Source organism: Nerophis lumbriciformis, linkage group LG29 (genome assembly GCF_033978685.3).
Source record: "Nerophis lumbriciformis linkage group LG29, RoL_Nlum_v2.1, whole genome shotgun sequence".
Lineage (NCBI taxonomy): Eukaryota > Metazoa > Chordata > Actinopteri > Syngnathiformes > Syngnathidae > Nerophis > Nerophis lumbriciformis.
In genome coordinates, this window is record NC_084576.2 from 25,470,001 (window position 1) to 25,494,000 (window position 24,000).

Genomic DNA, 24,000 nt, shown 5'->3' on the forward strand with positions numbered 1-24,000 from the left:
TTGATATTGTGTTTTATCATTATTATTAATATTATTATTTTTAATAAATGATAAATGATCAATTATTATTAATATTATTATTTTTAATGTATTATTAATATTATTATTTGTATAGTTGTTATTTTTTATTATATATTATTATTTGTATTATTTCTCTTTTTTATTATTACTATTAAAATGATTAATTTTATTATTGTTATTTTAATATTATTATCATTATAATTATTTTTATTTTTATTATTCATATTATTTAAAATTGTTATTATTTTATTATTATTAATATGATTGTTTTTACTATTGCTTTTATATTATTATTAATATTGTGTTTCTATCATCATTATTAATAATATTGTTAAATATTAATTATTAGTATTTGGATTATTTCGCTTTTTTATTACTATTAAAATTATTATTTTATTATTATTATCATTGTAATTATTTTTATTATTTAAAATGTTTATTTTATTATTATTTATATCATTATTTTTATTATTGCAAATGTATTATTATTATTAATATTGTGTGTTATCATTATTATTAATATCATTATTTTATTATTGTTATTTTATTATTAATATTATTATTTGTATAATTATTATTATTATGAATATGATTTTTATTATTTCGCTTTTATTATTATTACAATTATTTATTTTATCATTATTATTAATAGGATGGATGGATGGATTATTATTAGGGTAAGTTTTTTTGTCTATAAATGTCAAAACATTTATTCTGTTTCTTAATGTAAATGTTGACTTCTTCTACTGTACGTGTGTGTGTGTGTGTGTGTGTGTGTGTGTGTGTGTTACCATCCAGTGCCATCCTCCTCCTTATCTTGCCTTCATGCCAAAGCCATGAACAGAAGGTACATTCCAACATGCTGACTCAGCAGGTCACTAAGTTACTGACATTCTTTGGAGGCTTTTATCTGACCACAACACTAACATAACACACACTTGCTCCAACTCTCCCTCTGTGTGTGTGTGTGTGTTTAAGTGATTTATGGATGTGAGTGTGTCTGCCAGGACTACACCTAACTCCATCTTTTTTGTCATCTCATTTCATTCATGATGGAATTTGTATTTTATTTGATTATTTATTTGCTACACCCTCGCTGGTCACTTGATTAGGTACACCCACATCAGGCTCCAAACCAAGATTAGGAAAAGAGCCCAATATTTCTACACAAATGCAAATATATATATATATATATATATATATATATATATATATATATATATATATATATATATATATATATATATATATATATATTTGTGATATATTAGTGTTGATTTAAAAGCACAAGAATGAAATAAGAAGACACATGTTGATCCTCTCAGGCTGGGAGTGGGCGTGTCCACGAATGAAAGCACCTGCAGAAAAAAACTTTTAAACATTTTATTTGCACGCAGGCATAAAACAAGAACATGTACCTTCAACAAACGCTAACATTTTTATTTACAACACATCGCTTTATTGTCCAAAATACAAATAAAACACTTTTTTTTTTCGCCTTGCAAACATTCAGGCTGTCCATGGCCCCGCCCACTCCCGCTCAAACGTTCTATGCAAATTAGCGGGGAAATGTCGACTCCTCCCACATCATCGCCATCATTTTATGTAAATTAGTGTGGAAATGTCGACTCCTCCCACATCATCGCCATCATTTTATTTGAAGCAACCTGCACTTGAACCAAAATAGTGTGAAGTCAAAGTGTGTAAAAGTTGTGTCAAAGTGTGTTGAAGTTGTGTCAAAGCGTGTTAAAGTTGTGTCAACGTGTGTTAAAGTTGTGTCAAAGTGCCTTAAAGTTGTGTCAATGTGTGTAAAAGTTGTGTCAAAGTGTGATAAAGTTGTGTCAAAGTATGTTAAAGTTGTGTCAAAGTGCGTTAAAGTTGTGTCAACGTGTGTAAAAGTTGTGTTAAATTGTGTAAAAGTTGTGTCAAAGTGTGTTAAAGTTGTGTCAAAGTGTGCAAATGTTGTGTCAAAGTGTGTTTAAGTTGTGTCAAAGTGTGCAAAAGTTGTGTCAAAGTGTGTTAAAGTTGTGTCAGAGTGTGTCAAAGTGTGTAAAAGTTGTGTCAAAGTGTGTAAAAGTTATGTCAAAGTGTGTTAAAGTTGTGTCAAAGTGTGTAAAAGTTGTCATTGTGTGTTGAAGTTGTGTCAAAGTGTGTAAAAGTTGTGTCAAAGTGTGTTAAAGTTGTGTCAAAGTGTGTAAAAGTTGTGTCCGTGTGTTAAAGTTGTGTCAAAGTGTGTAAACGTGTCAAAGCGTGTACAAGTTGTGTCAAAGTGTGTTAAAGTTGTGTCAAAGTGTGTAAAAGTTGTTTCAAAGTGGGTAACAGTTCTGTCAAAGTGTGTCAAAGTGTTAAATTTGTGTAAAAGTTGTGTCACTGTTTTAAAGTTGAGTCAAAGTTTTAAAGTTGTGTGAAAGTGTCTGTTAAAGTTGTGTAAAAGTTGTGTTAAAGTGTGTGAAAGTTGTGTCAAGGTGTTAAAGTTGTGTCAAAGTGTGTTAAAATGGTGTCAACGTTGTGTTAAAGTTGTGTCAAAGTGTATTAAAATTGTGTCAAACTTGTGTCAAAGTGTGTTAAAGTTGTGTAAAAGTTGTGTCAAAGTGTATTAAAATTGTGTCAAACTTGTGTCAAAGTGTGTTAAAGTTGTGTCAAAGTGTGTTAAAGTGTGTAAAAGTTGTTTAAAAGTGGGTAAAAGTTCTGTCAAAGTTGTGTCAAAGTGTGTTAAATTTGTGTAAAAGTTGTGTGACTATTTTAAAGTTGTGTCAAAGTCTTAAAGTTGTGTGAAAGTGTGTTAAAGTTGTGTAAACGTTGTGTCAAAGTGTGTGAAAGTTGTGTCAAAGTGTTAAAGTTGTGTCAAAGTGTGTTAAAGTTGTGTCAAAGTGTGTCATAATGTTGTCAAAGTGTGTTAAAGTTGTGTCAAAGTGTGTTAAAGTTGTGTCAAAGTGTTAAAGTTGTGTCAAAGTGTGTTAAAGTTGTGTCAAAGTGTGTTAAAGTTGTGTCAAAGTGTGTAAAAGTTGTGTCAAAGTGTGTTAAAGTTGTGTCAAAGTGTGTAAAAGTTATGTCAAAGTGTGTAAAAGTTGAGTCAATGTGTGTTAAAATTGTGTCAAAATGTGTAAAAGTTGTGTCAAAGTGTGTAAAAGTTGTTTCAAAGTGGGTAAAAATTGTGTCAACGTTGTGTGAAAGTGTGTTAAATTTGTGTAAAAATTGTGTCACTGTTTTAAAGTTGTGTCAAAGTCTTAAAGTTGTGTGAAAGTGTGTTAAAGTTGTTTAAATGTTGTGTCAAAGTGTGTGAAAGTTGTGTCAAAGTGTTAAAGTTGTGTCAAAGTGTGTTAAAATGTTGTCAAAGTTGTGTCAAAGTGTGTTAAAGTTGTGTCAAAGTGTTAAAGTTGTGTCAAAGTGTGTTAAAATGTTGTCAAAGTTGTGTCAAAGTGTGTTAAAGTTGTGTCAAAATGTGTAAAAGTTGTGTCAAAGTGTGTAAAAGTTGTTTCAAAGTGGGTAAAAGTTATGTCAAAGTTGTGTCAAAGTGTGTAAAAGTTGTTTCAAAGTGGGTAAAAGTTATGTCAAAGTTGTGTCAAAGTGTGTTAAATTTGTGTGAAAGTTGTGTCACTGTTTTAAAGTTGTGTCAAAGTGTTAAAGTTGTGTGAAAGTTTGTTAAAGTTGTGTAAAGGTTGTGTCAAAGTGTGTTAAAGTTGTGTCAAAGTGTTAAAGTTGTGTCAAAGTGTGTTAAAGTTGTGTCAAAGTGTGTAAAAGTTGTGTCAAAGTGTGTTAAAGTTGTGTCAAAGTGTTACAGTTGTGTCAAAGTGTGTTAAAGTTGTGTCAAAGTGTTAAAGTTGTGTCAAAGTGTGTTAAAGTTGTGTCAAAGTGTGTAAAAGTTGTGTTCATTTCTTTGTGCACGTGGCGAGTACACACTTCAGTGTATTATTTCACATTGTGTGTCCAAAGCAGTTGTGTTGAGCAGTTGTGAGTCAATGGAAGTCTGCCTCCTCTGCTTGGGCTGCTGCGACACGTCTCGGATAAGTGGAAGAGATGGAAGAATCATTTGAGCATTGTGGTGTTTTTCTGGTGAAAAGAACACATTAACCCAAAGTCTGGGTCGTTCATGGAGGGTCACGTGCACCGCCATGAACGGCCTGCGGGCGGCGACATCGTGGTGGGCGTGGCTTCAGGGTGTGGTTACGCAACATGGCGGCTCAGACAGGAAGTGTTTGGACTATGTACATGTGGACCGTCCAGTGTTTGGACCCTCAGTAGTTCCCGCCCAATCAGGCGCAAGAGTCTCGCTCCTCCTGGCGACAGGGGAGGGGCTGTGGGGACGAGGGGGCGGGGTCAGTGGCGAGCAGGGGGGGGTAGGGGCTGATCTTGTCGATGTTGACGTAGGTGGTGTTGAGCAACACGTAGTGCTCGCCGCTGAAGCCCGAGAAGATGGCGGCGATGCGAGACGCCAACTCCGAGAAGGACGGCCGGTGCTCCGACTTGGGGTGCCAGCAGTCCACCATCAGCGCGTACCTGGGGGGGCGGAGCCACAAGGTGAGGGGCGCACGCACGCACATGCTCACGTCTCCGTCATGAGCTGCAATTCACTGACCATGTGACCTCTTTCTTCACCTACGTACACTGACTACTCTAAAATACTGCACTTACGTACACTGACTACTCTAAAGTACTGCACTTATGTACACTGACTACTCTAAAGTACTGCACTTATGTACACTGACTACTCTAAAGTACACTGACTACTCTAAAGTACAACACCTATAATAACCCAGTATACAAGCGTAAACATAGGAAAGTGTTTAACAGTAAAAGTGTAAAAATTATAAATGTGTAAAAAGTGTAAAAGTATAAAAGCATAAAAGTGTAAAAAGTATAAAAGTGTAAAAGTATAAAAAAGATAAAAGTGTAAAGTGTAAAAGTGTAAAAGTATAAAAGCATAAAAGTGTAAAAAGTATAAAAGTGTAAAAGTATAAAAAGTATAAAAGGGTAAAAAGTGTTAAAGTATAAAAAGTATAAAAGTGTAAAAAGTATAGAAGTATAAAAAGGATAAAAGTGTAAAGTGTAAAAAGTATAAAAAGTGTAAAAGTATAAAAAGTATAAAAGTGTAAAAGTATAAAAAGTATAAAAGTATACCAAGTATAAAAGCATAAAAGTGTAAAAAGTATAAAAGTGTAAAAGTATAACAAGTGTAAAATTGTAAAAATAGTAAAAGTATAAAAGTGTAAAAAGTATGGAAGTATAAAAAGGATAAAAGTGTAAAGTGTAAAAAGTGTAAAAGTGTAAAAAGTATAAAAGTGTAAAAGTATAAAAAGTATAAAAGTGTAAAAATATAAAAGCATACAAGTGTAAAAAGTATAAAAGTGTAAAAATATAAAATTGTAAAAGTATAAAAAGTATAAAAGTGTAAAAATATAAGTGTAAAAGTATAAAAGTGTAAAAGTATAAAAGCATAAAAGTGTATAAAGTTAAAAGTGTAAAAGTATAAAAAGTATAAAAGTGTAAAAATATAAGTGTAAAAGTATAAAAAGTATAAAAGTATAAAAGCATAAAAGTGTAAAAAGTTAAAAGTGCAAAAGTATATAAGTGTAAAAAGTATAAAAGTATAAAAAGTATAAAAGTGTAAAAAGTATAAAAGTATAAAAGTATAAAAAGTATAAAAGTGTAAAAAGTATAAAAGTATAAAAGTGTAAAAGTATAAAAAGTGTAAAAGTGTAAAAGTATAAGGTGTAAAAAGTATAAAAGTATAAAAATGCAAAAGTATAAAAGTATAAAAATGTAAAAATATAAAAGTGTAAAAAGTGTAAAAGTAGGAGTTGATCTGGAGTGAGGGAGTGATGGAGTGAGGGAGTGATGGAGTGAAGGAATGATAGAGTGCGTCCAAAGAAAAGCAAAAGTGCTGACAGGGCAGAATGATAAAGTGAAGTGTCTCTAATTGATGGGCCATCCTGCAGCAAGGGTTGCCTAGCAACAAGATGAGGAAACACAACAATCCTGCTGGATGAAACTCACAGAGCATCAGGACAGAACTCTGGCTGGAGCAACCTGCGGCCCTGCAGGAGGAACACTGTGATGTCGAAGGAGTTCACGTCTGAGTAGGGCGGCGCTCCACGCGTCATCAGCTCCCACAGCAACACGCCAAACGACCACTAAAACACACACCAAGTACATGATCACACCGCTTAAACACACACTTAGTACATCATCACACCACTAAACACACACTTAGTACATCATCACACCACTAAACACACACTTAGTACATCATCACACCACTAAAAGAGGACAAAGACACACTTAGTACACGATCAGACCACAAAACAAGGACAAAGACACGCTTAGTACATGATCAAACTGCTAAAAGACACACTAAGTACATGATCAGACGGCTAAAAGACACCCTCAGTACATAATCAGAATGCTTAAAGACACACTAAGTACATGATCAGACGGCTAAAAGACACCCTCAGTACATAATCAGAATGCTTAAAGACACACTAAGTACATGATCAGACGGCTAAAAGACACACTAAGTACACGATCAGACGACTAAAAGACACACTAAGTACAAGGTCAGACCACTAAGAGGACAAAGACACACTTAGTACATGATCAGACCACTAAAAGACACACTAGTACATGATCAGACCACTAAAAGACACACTAAGTACATGATCAGACCACTAAAAGACACATTAAGTATTAATCAATCAATCAATGTTTATTTATATAGCCCTAAATCACAAGTGTCTCAAAGGGCTGCACAAGCCACAACATGATCAGACCGCTAAAAGACACACTAGTACATGATCAGACCGCTAAAAGACACACTAAGTACATGATCATACCACTAAAAGACACACTAGTACATGATCAGACCGCTAAAAGACACACTTAGTACATGATCAAACCGCTAAAAGACACACTAAGTACACGATCAGACAGCTAAAAGACACTAGTACATGATCAGACCACTAAAAGACACACTAGTACATGATCAGACCGCTAAAAGACACACTAAGTACATGATCAGACCACTAAAAGACACACTAAGTAAATGATCAGAGCGCTAAAAGACACACTATTACATGATCAGACCGCTAAAAGACACACTAAGTACATGGTCAGACCACTAAAAGACACACTAAGTACATGGTCAGACCGCTAAAAGACACACTAGTACATGATCAGACCACTAAAAGACACACTAAGTACATGATCAGACCGCTAAAAGACACACTAGTACATGATCAGACCGCTAAAAGACACACTAAGTACATGATCAGACCACTAAAAGACACACTAAGTACATGATCAGACCGCTAAAAGACACACTAAGTACATGATCAGACCGCTAAAAGACACACTAGTACATGATCAGACCGCTAAAAGACACACTTAGTACATGATCAGACCGCTAAAAGACACACTAAGTACACGATCAGACAGCTAAAAGACACTAGTACATGATCAGACCACTAAAAGACACACTAGTACATGATCAGACCGCTAAAAGACACACTAAGTACATGATCAGACCACTAAAAGACACACTAAGTAAATGATCAGAGCGCTAAAAGACACACTATTACATGATCAGACCGCTAAAAGACACACTAAGTACATGGTCAGACCACTAAAAGACACACTAAGTACATGGTCAGACCGCTAAAAGACACACTAGTACATGATCAGACCACTAAAAGACACACTAAGTACATGATCAGACCGCTAAAAGACACACTAAGTACATGATCAGAGCGCTAGAAGACACACTAGTACATGATCACACCACTAAAAGACACACTAAGTACATGATCAGACCACTAAAAGACACACTAAGTACATGATCAGACCGCTAAAAGACACACTTAGTACATGATCAGACCGCTAAAAGACACACTAAGTACATGATCAGAGCGCTAAAAGACACACTTAGTACATGATCAGACCGCTAAAAGACACACTAAGTACATGATCAGACCACTAAAAGACACACTAAGTACATGATCAGACCGCTAAAAGACACACTAAGTACATGATCAGAGCGCTAAAAGACACACTAGTACATGATCAGACCGCTAAAAGACACACTAAGTACATGATCAGATCACTAAAAGACACACTAAGTACATGATCAGACCACTAACAGACACACTAAGTACATGATCAGACAGCTAAAAGACACACTAGTACATGATCAGACCACTAAAAGAGGACAAAGACACACTGAGTACATGATCAGACCACTAAAAGACCCACTAGTACATGATCAGACCACTAAATGACACACTAAGTACATGATCAGACCACTAAAAGACACACTAAGTACATGATCAGACCACTAAAAGACACACTTAGTACATGATCAGACCACTAAAAGAGGACAAAGACACACGAAGTACATGATCAGACCACTAAAAGACACACTAAGTACATGATCAGACCACTAAAAGACACACTAAGTACATGATCAGACCACTAAAAGACACACTTAGTACATGATCACACCACTACAAGACACACTAAGTACATGATCACACCACTAAAAGAGGACAAAGACACACTAGTACATGATCAGACCACTAAAAGACACAGTAAGTACATGATCAGACCACTAAAAGACACACTAGTACATGATCAGACCACTAAAAGACACACTAGTACATGATCAGACCACTAAAAGACACAGTAAGTACATGATCAGAGCGCTAAAAGACATGATCAGAGTGATGAGAGTAATGCCAGCAGGTGTTCTCACCACGTCAGACTTGCTGGTGAACTTGTGGGTCTGCAGACTCTCTAGCGCCATCCACTTGACAGGAAGCTTGACGCCGCTCTTGTTGTGGACGCTGTAGTACTCTTTGTCGTACACGTCTCGCGCCAGACCGAAGTCGGCCACCTTCACCGTGTAGCTCTCGTCCAGCCTGTCGGCCAATCACAGCCCTCGTAAACATGCTGACTGTGCACTTCCACTAAGTAGTTTGTATATACACACATTATATATATATACACTATAGTATGTGCAGGAAATTAGTGTCTCCATGGTGACAGCAGATAGCACACACAAAAACTTCATTTAAATCAGCACAAGTTATCAATTATACTCAGTCTTAGTAGATCACACACAATAGTACACACTGTTTTATACCTTGGACACACTAATAGTACACACTATTTATTTCATAGCGACAGCCATCAGACTGTATAATGCATATGTTCCTTCTTGACTGCACTTAAATGTAGAGTATATGTAGAATATATTTACATTATTTATATATTATATATATAATATATTATATATATTATATTATTTATTATTATTCTTGTCTATTGTGAGCGAACTGTGGTGCTGAATTTCCCCCAGGGATCAATAAAGTACTTTCTATTCTATTAATACTTTATACACACTAATAAGACACATTATTTTATACTTTATACACATTAATACTACACACTCTTGTATAGTCTATACACACTAACAGTACACACTAGTGTGACTTTGTACACATTAACACTACACACTATTTTATACACACTAATACTACACACTATGTTATACTTCATACACACTAATAGTACACACTGTTATATACTTTAAACACACTAATAGTACACACTGTTTTATACTTTATACACTCTAATAGTACACACTATTAATGCTTTATACACATTAATACTACACAGTACACACTATTTTATACTTTATACACACTTATAGTACACACTGTTATATACTTTATACACACTAATAGTAAACACTGTTATATACTTTATACACACTAATAGTACACACTATTTTATACTTTATACATACTAATAGTACATACTATTTTATACTTTGTACACACTATTTTATACTTTATACACACTAATAGCACACACTGTTTTATACTCTATACACTCTAATAGTACACACTATTTTATACTTTATACACATTAATACTACACACTATTTTAAACATTATACACATTAATAGTACACACTATTTGATACTTTATACATACTAATAGTACATACTATTTTATACTTTGTACACACTATTTTAAACTTTATACACTCTAATAGTACACACTATTTTATACTTTATACACATTCATACTACACAATATTTCATACTTTATACACACTAATAGTACACACTATTTTATACTTCATACACACTAATAGTACACACTGTTATATACTTTATACACACTAATAATACACTGTTTTATACTTTATACACTCTAATAGTACAAACTATTTTATACTTTATACACATTAATACTACACGCTATTTTATACTTTATACACAATAATAGTACACACTATTATATACGTTATACACACTAATAGTACACACTCTTTAATACTTTATACACTTTGATAGTAAACACTATTTTATACTTTATACACATTAATACTACACACTATTTTATACTTTATACACACTATTTTATACTTTATACACACTAATAGTACACACTATTTTATACTTTAGACACACTAATAGTACAGACTGTTTTATACTTTATACACTCTAATAGTACACACTATTTTATACTTTATACATACTAATAGTACACACTATTTTATACTTTATACATACTAATGGTACACACTATTTTATACTTTGTACGCACTATTTTTTTTACTTCATACACACTAATAGTACAGACTATTTTATACACTAGTGTATACTTTGTACAAACTAATAATACACACTAAACTAATAGTACACACTATACTAATAGTACACACTAGTGTACACAGTAGAAGATGTCGCAGCCTTGTGTGCACAGGCAATAGAGGCGCGACCCGGTCACAGTTTGACCCTGGAACAGACCATCCCTGTCAGGGGCTAAGGTGGTCTTACATGCAGTTCCTGGCCGCCAGGTCCCTGTGAACAAACTTCTTGCTGGCCAAGTACTCCATCCCTCTGGCCACCTGAAGTCCGAAGCCCATCAGGTCCTTGACCGTGGGGTTCTGCAAGAGAAGGGCGAGGAAGGTTTAAGAGAAGGTTTGAGGAGAAAGTTTGAGGAGAAGGTTTGAGGAGAAGGTTCAAGGGAAGGTTTGAGGAGAAGGTCCTGAGGTGGATCTTACGTGGCTTTCGTCCCGGATGAAGTTGCGCAGGTCTCCATGCTTCATGTAGGGCAGCACCATGAGAGGCGAGCCCTGGGGCGGCAGGCAGATGCCCAGCAGGGACAACACGTTGGGGTGACTGAAGTCCTTCATGATGATGCCTTCCTTCAGGAACTGGGTGACCTCCTCCAAGTCCGTGATGCCTTCAGGGGACCAGACAGAGATCACGTCATTCAGCACTTTGCTGATGAAGCAATGATCATCCTCAGCCCCACTCCTCCTAGCTTGCATGCTAGCGTCCGACCTTTCACCTCACAGCCTCTTTGTTGCCTAGCAACCGTGTCCCGTTGTCACGGCGACAGACTGAATCCAATGGAGACGTAACAAAAGGCAAGAAGGAGAAGATGCAGGAGCGCTAACAAGCTTGGTGTCTCTGTTACCACGTAACAAGTACAAGTAAGACGTATAAGTACAAGGAACAAGAACAAATAAGAAGTACAAATAACAAGGACAAGTAACAAGTACCAAGCGCAACATAACAAGTAACGAGTACAAATAACAAGTACAAGCGGCAAGTACAAATAGCAAGTAAAAGTACAAGTACAAGAACAAATAAGTATGAGTACAAGTAACAAATAACAAGTACAAGTAACAAATACAAGTGACAAGTACAAATCACAAGGACAAGTACAAGTACAGGTGGCAAGTACAAATGGCAAGTAAAAGTAGTACAAATAACAACAACAACTACAAGTTAGAAGTACAAATAACAAGGACAAGTACAAGTAAGAAGTACAAGTACAAGTACAAGTAACAAGAAGAAGTACAAGTACAAGTACAAGTAACAAGAAGAAGTACAAATAACAGGTATAGGAACAAATAAAAAGTATGAGTACAAGTAAACGAGCACAACTAACAATATACGTAAGTGACAAGTACAAGTGACAAGCACAAATAAGTAGAAGTACAAGTAACAAGAACAAGTACAAGAACAAATAACATGTAGAAGTACAAGTAACAAGAACAAGTACAAGAACAAATAACGAGAAGTACAAGTAACAAGAACGGGTACAAGAACAAATAACTACAAGTACAAGTAACAAGTACAAGAACAAATAACAAGTACAAATAACCAAAACAAATACAAGTAACAAGTACAAGAACAAATAACAAGTACAAGTAACAAGTACAATTAACCAAAACAAGTACAAGTAACAAGTACAAGAACAAATAACAAGTCCAAGTAACAAGTACAAATGACCAAAACAAGTACAAGTAACAAGTACAAGTGATGAGTACAAATAAGTAAAAGTGCAAGTAACAAGTACAAATAACAAGTACAAGTAAAAATGTGCATATAAGAAGTACAAGTAACAAGTACAAATAACAAGGACAAGTACAAGTAAGAAGTACAAGTGCGAGTGATGAGTACAACTAACAAGTACAAGTAAAAAGTACAAATGACAAGTACAAGTACAAGTAACAAATACAACTGACAAGTACAAATAACAAGGACAAGTACAAGTAAGAAGTACAAGTGCGAGTGATGAGTACAACTAACAAGGACAAGTAACAAGTACACATGACAAGTAGAAGTACATGTAACAAGTACAACTGACAAGTAGAAGTACAAGTAACAAGTACAACTGACAAGTACAAATAACAAGTACAAGTAAAAATGTAAATATAAGAAGTACAAGTAACAAGTACAAATAACAAGGACAAGTAACAAGTACAAATGACAAGTAGAAGTACAAGTAACAAGTACAACTGACAAGTACAAATAACAAGTACAAGTAAAAATGTAAATATAAGAAGTACAAGTAACAAGTACAAATAACAAGGACAAGTACAAGTAAGAAGTAAAAGTGCGAGTGATGAGTACAACCAACAAGTACAAATAACAAGTACAAATACCAAGTATAAGTAAGAAGTACATATAAGAAGTACAAACGTACAAGTAACAAGAGAAAGTGACAAGTGCAAGTGACGAGTACAAACAACAAGTACAAGCAGAATTAAGAAGTAGGAGTACAAGTAGATATTCTTACGGTTGAGAGACTTGATGGCACAGTGTTGATGTTTTCCTTCTGACTCCAGTAAACTTCCATGGAAGACACATCCAAAATGTCCTGCATGGAAACATACACTATTTACTATTCATCATATACACAATGTACATCTAAAGTACCACATTGACACAATAATGTACATCTAAAGTACCACATTGACATAATAATGTACATCTAAAGTACCACATTGACATAATAATGTACATCTAAAGTACCATATTGACATAATAATGTACATCTAAAGTACCACATTGACATGATGATGTACATTGAAATAATATTGAACATTTTATGATTTTAGTTGTCATGTTTGTTTAAAGGTAAATCCACCAGTGTATTTATTAGCGCCCCCTTCAGTAAATGATTGGTATTACAGTATTAATACTAAACATTATAGTTAAGTGTTGTGCTGTGTTGTTGGTATTAAAGTATTAATACTTTTTAGGAAAGTAAATAATGCACCTTGGGGCCAAAGAAAGTTGTGAGTGTCAAAGTAAAAGATGTAGAAACGTAGTGGAAATGTCCGCTCTACCACAAGTGTGAATATTTTGTCAAAGACTGCGACCCTGCTGACCTCTCCCGATGACCTGGTGCAGGTGCAGCAGCAGGCGCTCCCTGGCGATGACCACGTGCTGGACCTGAGTCAGCAGGTCGGGATGCAGACCGGACAGGTCGATGTGGACCGGCGCCATCAGCAGGGGCGACACCAGCTCTACCTCCATGGCCACCCTGCGGGACAACACGCCCGGCTGGGGCGACAGCAGCTCTCTGGCGCCCCTGCTGTACATGGGAGGGACCGCACGGCACGTCTCAGGTCGGCCTGTGCTTTGATCTACGGGAGGCGGGGCCAGAGGTTAAAGGTGAACATTTTTGAGCTCGGGTGGGCGGAGCTTGTCGGGTGCACCTACCCTCCAGTAGTGTGGTCCTGTAGTCCAGGGACTCATGCGACACCATTTCGTTGGTGGGACTGACGCTCCTGGCGTTGGCCAGCCGGTCCAGGTGCTGGATGTCAGCCCGGCCGTCATACCACACCTGGGACAGATCTAGGGACGGCAGCCAGCAGGTGTGACAAAAAGCCGGGTCATGTCCGCCTGTCCTTGTCCCCCGCACTCACCGTCGATGCGCTTGCTCCGCCTCCACAGGAGCAGCGTGGCGAGGAGCAGCAGCAGCAGGCTGACCGGCACGCAGCCCGCGATCAGACCCGTGTAGTCCTGCTCCTGGGCCAGGGTCACCTTGCCCAGGTGCCGGATGGAGTCCGCCTGGCGCCACTGAAACACAGCGCATGCCGTCATCGTCGGCACTGGCCCTTTAAGAACGACACTCAGGGGGGCGGAGCCAACTTTGCTAGGGGTCCTGTCGGGCTTTTTCACTATCTTGCTTATTTCAAAGAAGATTACATCACTAATATCCTTTTTGTGTTTATGTGTGAGTGTGTGTTTATGTGTGTGTGTGTTTTTGTATTTCTACCCTTCTTGAGACATCAACAAGGAAAAGTAGCTTCCATATGAGGAGGTGTGAACAAGTTAGGACATAAATCATGGTACCATTTACAGAAAACCATTGCATCTAATAGAGAATGTCCCATTTACACCCTCCATCCATCCATCCATTTTCTACTGCTTATTCCCTTTGGGGTCGCGGGGGGCGCTGGAGCCTATCTCAGCTACAATCGGACGGAAGGCGGGGTACACCCTGGACAAGTCGTCACCTCATCGCAGGGCCAACACAGATAGACAGACAACATTCACACTCACATTCACACACTAGGGCCAATTTAGTGTTGCCCCTGGTGGTGAAATCTATTAAAATGAGGGTGGTCCCAAAAAGGAGGGATTTTTCAAGTGCTCCCCCTCTGGTCAACATATGAAATAACAAGTGCGTGTAAGAAATTGAAATGCGCCCCCTTTGGCCAAAATTAATTTAAAAAAAAAATATATATATATATATATATATACATGTATATGGAGACATACTGTAATAACTTGAAGTAAATAATGAAGATTAAAAAACAATTACAAACCAAAAATAAAAAAATAAAAAAAATGAACTTATTCTCACAATGTCGACTTTTTTCTTCTAAAATTGGGAGCAATTTCTCATATTCTTTCTGTTTCTGTAATATTGCAATATTTTCTCGTAAAATGAGGACTTTTTTAATGTAAAATTATTACTTGTTAATGCAAAATGATGACATTTGTCATATAAAATGCTGACTTTTATCGCAATGTTGGCAATATTTTTGTAAAATAGCGACATTTTTTGAGTAATATTATGACTTTTGTCATAATTTTGCCTGGTAAAATTCTGATTATTATTATAACATTGCCAAGATGTTAAAGTTTTCTTATAAAAATTGTGACTTTTGTCGAGTAAAATTACGACTCTTTTCATAAAATCGTCAAAATGTTAAGCTTTTCTTGTAAAACTATGACTGTTATTGAGTAAAAATTACAACTTTTATCACAATATTGCACAAATGTTCAGTTTCTCTTGTAAAATTTTGACTTGCGTTGAGTAAAATGACGACTTTTATTATATACTGTCAAAATTCTAAGTTTTTCTTGTGAAATTGTGACCTTTTTCTCGTGAAATTCCAAAAAAAAAATTATATTTGCATATAATGTATATATTATTAATTTTGTAAATACAAAGCTTTATATATCTAGGGTCTCAAGAAGCTAACAAATACAGGAATGTTTGTGTCTGTTTGTTCTTGTATTCCTACCCTTCTTGAGACATCAACAAGGAAAAGTACCTTCCATATGAGGAGGTGTGAACAAGTTAGGACATAAATCATGCTCCCAATAAGGAAAACCATTGCATCTAATAGAGAATGTCTCATTTGCACCCCTGGTGGTGAAATCTATCAAAATGAGGGTGGTTCCAAAAAGAAGGGATTTTTTCAAATTGACTGTGTGTCGCTTTTAAAAGTGCTTCCCCTCTGGCCAACATATGAAATAACAAGTGTGTGTAAGAAATTGAAATGCGCCCCCTTTAAAAAATTTAAAAATTAATAAAAAATAGTTCATGTCCTTAAAGTATTTATTGTACTTCATGTTTAATGTAGTTCAGGTACTTCACATTTAATGTACTTCAAGTACTTTCCCACTCTAAGGTGACAGGTGTGACAAAGGAGACAGGTGACAGGTGGGAAGAGAAGCCCCCCCCGGCCCCCAATACTTTTACGAGGTTGTGAAATTGTCCATAATCCATGTGGAACGGCCAAAGAATGCAGACAGTGCAGAGAAGAAGTCATTCATATAGTCAGACAGTAACAAACGACATCTTTCCTCAAAATCAGTAGTGTTCTTGGAACTTCTACTGCACATGTTGGTGAAGACAACAACATCTATTTGGTTAAAAGCACGTTTGGTTAAACGCACGCACGCACGCACGCACGCACGCACGCACGCACGCACATCAAAGTCTCTAACATGTAAATGCTACCTCTTTTCTATAAAATGTTAAATAAATATATAAATAAACGTTAAGTAAATATATAAATAAACGTTAAATAAATATATAAATACATCTTTGAACGAATATATAAACAAACGTTATATATATAAATATATAGTATATACACATTTTAAATAATTATATAAATACAAGTTAAATATATATATATATATATATGTATACATTTTGAATAAATATGTAAATACATGTTAAATATATAAAAATGTTGAATTAATATATAAATACAAGTTAAATATATAAATACATGTTAAATATATATATATACATATAAATAGATGTTAAATAAATATATGAATACATGTAACCCTAAATAAATATGTAAATAAATGCGAGACAAATATACATGTATACATTTTAAATAAATTTTTAATAGATGTTAAAATATATATATATATGTATATATATATATATATACATTTTAAATAAATATATTAATGTTAAATAAATATATAAATACATGTTTAATATATAAATGAATGTTAAATATATGAATACATGTTAAATAAATATGTAAATAAATGCTAAATATATATACACCTTTTAAATATATAAATAAATGTTAAATATATATATATATATACATATATTTTAAAGAAATATATTAATAAATATTATATATATATATATATATAGATTTTAAAGAAATATATTATTAAATAACAAATATAAATACAAATATATGTTAAATAAATATAAAAATAAATGTTAAAAATATAAATAAATAAATGTTCAATAAATATATAAGTAAATGTTAAATGTATAAATGCATGTTGAATACATATGTAAATAAATGCTAAATATATATACACATTTCAAATAAAAATAAATAAATAAATGTTAAAAAAAAAAATATATATATATATATATATATATATACATTCCAAAGAAATATATAAATAAATATATTAAGTAGGAAATAAATGTGTCAGTAGAGGCCACTTCATTAGGTACACCTGCATGGATCCAACAGGACTGCTCCTAATATTTTGGTTCTTGAGCGACATGAGAGGGTCACCATATGTCAACGTTTGGAGCAGGTGAGACCCTGCAGGTGTACCTAATGAAGTGGGCGGCGAGAGTGTCTCACCTCCACCTGCAGCCCCTTGTACCTAATGAAGTGGGCGGCGAGAGGGTCTCACCTCCACCTGCAGCCCCTTGTACCTAATGAAGTGGGCGGCGAGAGGGTCTCACCTCCACCTGCAGCTCCTTGTACCTAATGAAGTGGGCGGCGGGAGGGTCTCACCTCCACCTGCAGCCCCTTGTACCTAATGAAGTGGGCGGCGAGAGGGTCTCACCTCCACCTGCAGCTCCTTGTACCTAATGAAGTGGGCGGCGAGAGTGTCTCACCTCCACCTGCAGCCCCTTGTACCTAATGAAGTGGGCGGCGAGCGTGTCTCACCTCCACCTGCAGCCCCTTGTACCTAATGAAGTGGGCGGCGAGAGTGTCTCACCTCCACCTGCAGCCCCTTGTACCTAATGAAGTGGGCGGCGAGAGTGTCTCACCTCCACCTGCAGCCCCTTGTACCTAATGAAGTGGGCGGCGAGAGTGTCTCACCTCCACCTGCAGCCCCTTGTACCTAATGAAGTGGGCGGCGAGAGTGTCTCACCTCCATCTGCAGCCCCTTGTACCTAATGAAGTGGGCGGCGAGAGTGTCTCACCTCCACCTGCAGCCCCTTGTACCTAATGAAGTGGGCGGCGAGAGTGTCTCACCTCCACCTGCAGCCCCTTGTACCTAATGAAGTGGGCGGCGAGAGTGTCTCACCTCCACCTGCAGCCCCTTGTACCTAATGAAGTGGGCGGCGAGAGTGTCTCACCTCCATCTGCAGCCCCTTGTACCTAATGAAGTGGGCGGCGAGAGTGTCTCACCTCCACCTGCAGCCCCTTGTACCTAATGAAGTGGGCGGCGAGAGTGTCTCACCTCCACCTGCAGCCCCTTGTACCTAATGAAGTGGGCGGCGAGAGTGTCTCACCTCCATCTGCAGCCCCTTGTACCTAATGAAGTGGGCGGCGAGAGTGTCTCACCTCCACCTGCAGCCCCTTGTACCTAATGAAGTGGGCGGCGAGAGTGTCTCACCTCCATCTGCAGCCCCTTGTACCTAATGAAGTGGGCGGCGAGAGTGTCTCACCTCCACCTGCAGCCCCTTGGCGCTGGCAGCCTGCAGCTCGTTGGGCACGGTGCACTCCAGCGTGTTCCCCAGCACGGTGAGCGTCTCACAGCTGTGATTGGACACGGTCATCACCTGACACTTCATGGCCTCTCGGTCCATGCGGTCGCCCTGCACACCCAAGACAAGAATACTGTAGTAATACACACTTATGGTAATAATACACACTAATGGTAGTAATACACACTAAAGGTAGTAAAATACACTAATGGTAGTAAAATACACTAATGGTAGTAATACACATTAAAGGTAGTAAAATACACTAATGGTAGTAATATACACTAATGGTAGTAAAATACACTAATGGTAGTAATACACACTAAAGGTAGTAAAATACACAAATGGTAGTAAAATACACTAATGGTAGTAATACACACTAATGGTAGTAATACACACTAATGGTAGTAATACACACTAAAGGTAGTAAAATACACTAATGGTAGTAAAATACACTAATGGTAGTAATACACACTATAGATAGTAATACACACTAATTGTAGTAATACACACTATTGGTAGCAATACACACTAATGGTAGTAATATACACTAATGGTAGTAATATACACTAATGGTAGTATTACACACTAATGGTAGCAATATACACTAATGGTAGTAATAAACACTAATGGTAGTAATATAAACACTAATGATAGTAATATACACTAATGATAGTAATACACACTTATGGTAGTAATACACACTAATGGTAGTAATATACACTAATGGTAGTAATATACACTAATGGTAGTTATATACACTAATGGTAGTAATATACACTAATGGTAGTAATATACACTAATGGTAGTAATACACACTAATGGTAGTTATATACACTAATGGTAGTAATATACACTAATGGTAGTAATACACACTTATAGTAGTAATATACATTAATGGTGGTAATATACACTAATGGTAATTATACACACTAATGGTAGTAATATACACTAATGGTACTAATATACACTAATGGTAGTAATACACACTATAGGTAGTAATACACATCAATGGTATACCGTTAGTGTGTAATACTATAGTAATACACACTAATGGTAGTAATATACACTAATGGTAGAAATACACACTATAGGTAGTAATACACATCAATGGTATATCGTTAGTGTGTAATACCATAGTAATACACACTAATGGTAGTAATACACACTAATGGTAGTAATACACATCAATGGTATACCGTTAGTGTGTAATACTATAGTAATACACATGGTACTAATATACACTAATGGTAGTAATACACACCAATGGTAGTAATATACACTAATGGTAGTATACACACTAATGGTAGTAATATACACTAATGGTAGTAATACACACTTATGGTAGTAATATACATTAATGGTAGTAATATACACTAATGGTAGTAATATACACTAATGGTCGTAATACACACTAATGGTAGTAATACACACTAATGGTAGTAATATACACTAATGGTAGTATACACATTAATGGTAGTAATATACACTAATGGTAGTAATACACACTTATTGTAGTAATATACATTAATGGTAGTAATATACACTAATGGTAGTAATACACACTAATGGTAGTAATATACACTGATGGTAGTAATATACACTAATGGTAGTAATACACACTAAAGGTAGTAAAATACACAAATGGTAGTAAAATACACTAATGGTAGTAATACACACTAATGGTAGTAATACACACTAATGGTAGTAATACACACTAATGGTAGTAATATACACTGATGGTAGTAATATACACTAATGGTAGTAATACACACTAAAGGTAGTAAAATACACTAATGGTAGTAAAATACACTAATGGTAGTAATACACACTAATGGTAGTAATATACACTGATGGTAGTAATACACACTAAAGGTAGTAAAATACACTAAAGGTAGTAAAATACACTAATGGTAGTAAAATACACTAATGGTAGTAATACACACTAATGGTAGTAATACACACTAATGGTAGTAATACACACTAATGGTAGTATTATACACTAATGGTAGTAATACACACTAATGGTAAAGCATTAGTGTGTATTACTACAGTAATACACAGAGTATCTTTCTTGCTCACATTTGAGTTGTCCTTCTTACCTCCTCCACACACACACACACACACACACACACACACACACACACACACACACACACACACACACACACACGCGCGCGCACGTGCACACTCACGTGCACGCTTGTTGAAGTGCACGTAGAAGACGGAATAAAAATATCATAAATAAAAATCATCATCACATTCCCAGCGTGACAGCTCGGCATTTTCTCATTAGACACACACCACACGCTTGCACCTGTTCTCACACGCACACGCACACACACACACACACACACACACACACACACACACACACACACACACACACACACACACACACACACACACACACACACAAACTGATGTTGAGGGTGATGTTTTTGTGCGATGATCAAGTTAGTTTGTGTGCAATGGCGGCCATGTTGTTGTGGTGTTTCCCCATCTGTCGCCGTGGCAACCCTGAGGTGCGAGACGACATGTGAGGAGCTGCCACATTAGCGCCAACGTCTGGAAATAAGATGTCTGCCAGTCAAAACACACAACATGCTCGCTTCCTTCCCGCACTGTGTGATTGTGGACATGTGTGTGTGTGTGTGTGTGTGTGTGTGTGTGTGTGTGTAAAAAAGTGTGAGTGTATTGTGTATATACTGTATAGTCGTGGTCAAAAGTGTACATACACTTGTAAAGAATATAATGTCATGGCTGTCTTGAGTTTCCAATCATTTTGACCACTCCTCTTGACAAAATTGGTGCAGTTCAGCTAAGTTTGTTGGTTTTCTGACATGGACTTGTTTCTTCAGCATTGTCCACACGTTTAAGTCAGGACTTTGGGAAGGTCCATTCTAAAACCTTCATTCTAGCCTGATTTAGCCATTCCTTTAGCACTTTGGGTCATTGTCCTGTTGGAACACCCAACTGCGCCCAAGACCCAACCTCCAGGCTGATGATTTTAGCTTGTCCTGAAGAATTTGGAGGTAATCCTCCTTTTTTATTGTCTCATTTAAAGCAGCAGTTCCATTGGCAGCAAAACAGGCCCAGAGCATAATACTACCACCACCATGCTTGACAGTAGAACCGGTGTTCCTGGGATTAAAGGCCTCACCTTTTCTCCTCCAAACATATTGCTGGGTGTTTGTGTATATAAGTGTGTGTGTGTGTATATAAGTGTGTGTTTGTGTATATACTGTAAGTGTGTGTGTATATGTGTGTATAGATAAGTGTGTGTTTGTGTTCATAAGGGTGTGTATATATAAGTGTGTGTTTGTATGTATATAAGTGTGTGTATATATAGGTGTGTGTATATATAAGTGTGTGTGTATAAGTGTGTGTGTATACAAGTGTGTGTGTACAAATGTGTGTGTATATATAGGTGTGTGTGTGTATATATAAGTGTGTGTATATAAGTGTTGGTGTATATAAGTGTGTGTGTACAAATGTGTGTGTGTGTATAGATAAGTGTGTGTTTGTGTTTATAAGTGTGTGTATATATAAGTGTGTGTTTGTGTATATAAGTGTGTGTATATATAAGTGTATGTATATATGTGTGTGTGTATATATAAGTGTGTGTATACAAGTGTGTGTTTGTGTATATAAGTGTGTGTGTATATATAAGTGTGTGTTTGTGTATATAAGTGTGTGTGTGTAAAGATAAGTGTGTCTTTGTGTTTATAAGTGTGTGTATATAAGTGTGTGTTTGTGTATAAAAGTGTGTGTATATATAAGTGTGTGTTTGTATATATATAAGTGTGTGTATATTTGTGTGTGTGTGTATGTATAAGTGCGTGTATATAAGTGTGTGTGTATACAAGTGTGTGTGTTTGTATACATAAGTGTGTGTGTGTATATATAAGTGTGTGTTCGTGTATATAAGTGTGTGTATATATAAGTGTGTGTTTGTATATATACGTGTGTGTATATAAGTGTGTGTGTGTATACAAGTGTGTGTGTGTGTTAGTGTATATAAGTGTGTGTTTGTGTATATAAGTGTGTGTATATATAAGTGAGTGTTTGTGTTTATAAGTGTGTGTATATATAAGTGTGTGTTTGTGTTTATAAGTGTGTGTATATATAAGTGTGTGTTTGTGTATATAAGTGTGTGTATATAAAAGTGTGTGTATATATACGTGTGCGTGTGTATATATAAGTGTGTGTGTATACAAGTGTGTGTGTGTTTGTGTATATAAGTGTTTGTGTGTATATACAAGAGTGTGTGTGTGTGTGTGTATAAATGTGTGTGTGTGTATAGATAAATGTGTGTTTGTGTTTATAAGTGTGTGTTTGTGTATATAAGTGTGTGTATATATAAGTGAGTGTTTCTTTATATATAAGTGTTTGTATATATGTGTGTGCCTGTTTATATATATTATTATCACTATGTAAAGCGCTTTGAGTCACTAGAGAAAAAGCGCTATATAAATATAATTCACTTCACTTCACTTATAGATAAGTGTGTGTTTGTGTATATAAGTGTGTGTATGTATACGTGTGTGTTTGTGTGTGTTTGTGTATATAAGTGAGTATTTGTATATATATATAAGTGTGTGTGTGTGTGTGTGTGTGTGTGTGTGTGTGTGTGTGTGTGTGTGTGTGAGTGTGTGTGTGTGTGTGTGTGTGTGTGTGTGTGTGTGTGTGTGAGTGTGTGTGTGTGTGTGTGTGTGTGTGTGTGAGTGTGTGTGTGTGTGTGTGTGTGTGTGTGAGTGTGTGTGTGTGTGTGTGCGTGTGTGTGTGTGTGTGTGTGTGTGCGTGGCAGCTGTGGACAGTGAGACGAGTACACTTCAATCTTGTTATCTGATGAAATTTCATTTCTTGCTGATAAAAAAGTGACTCTGCTGAGATGAATGGATGGGGGAGGGGCTGTCAGAGGTAGACTGGGCCTTGGGGTCAAAGGTCAGAGTGGGAAAAAAGGGTATCCTGTGAGCTGTGGAGCACAGCTGCCACAAAGCGTCTCGCTGCGATCAGCCCGGCAAAATAAAAAAAAGTCAACGATTTGTTTCATTGTGTGTGAAAATGTCAAGAGCTTTGGCCTTGGCACGGAGAACAATGCACCACAACACATATACACACACACACACACACCCACACACACACACACACACACACACACACACACACACACACACACACACACACACACACACACACACACACACACACACA

The 24,000-nt window shown here is 36.2% G+C and overlaps 1 protein-coding gene across 1 annotated transcript in view; it reads right to left on the bottom strand.

The window, feature by feature from the left end:
• Positions 1 to 3,521: 3,521 nt before the first annotated feature.
• Positions 3,522 to 24,000, bottom strand: part of met (MET proto-oncogene, receptor tyrosine kinase) — a 123,594-nt gene continuing 103,115 nt past the window's right edge. The window contains exons 12-21 of the mRNA XM_061924633.2: positions 18,748 to 18,897; positions 14,255 to 14,408; positions 14,049 to 14,183; positions 13,715 to 13,972; positions 13,120 to 13,200; positions 11,090 to 11,271; positions 10,863 to 10,972; positions 8,765 to 8,930; positions 6,016 to 6,152; positions 3,522 to 4,518 (exon numbers count right to left, since the gene is read on the bottom strand). Of these exons, the coding sequence (XP_061780617.1) occupies positions 4,275 to 4,518; positions 6,016 to 6,152; positions 8,765 to 8,930; positions 10,863 to 10,972; positions 11,090 to 11,271; positions 13,120 to 13,200; positions 13,715 to 13,972; positions 14,049 to 14,183; positions 14,255 to 14,408; positions 18,748 to 18,897 (1,617 nt within the window). The 3' untranslated portion in view covers positions 3,522 to 4,274. The remainder of the gene's footprint in view (positions 4,519 to 6,015; positions 6,153 to 8,764; positions 8,931 to 10,862; positions 10,973 to 11,089; positions 11,272 to 13,119; positions 13,201 to 13,714; positions 13,973 to 14,048; positions 14,184 to 14,254; positions 14,409 to 18,747; positions 18,898 to 24,000) is intronic.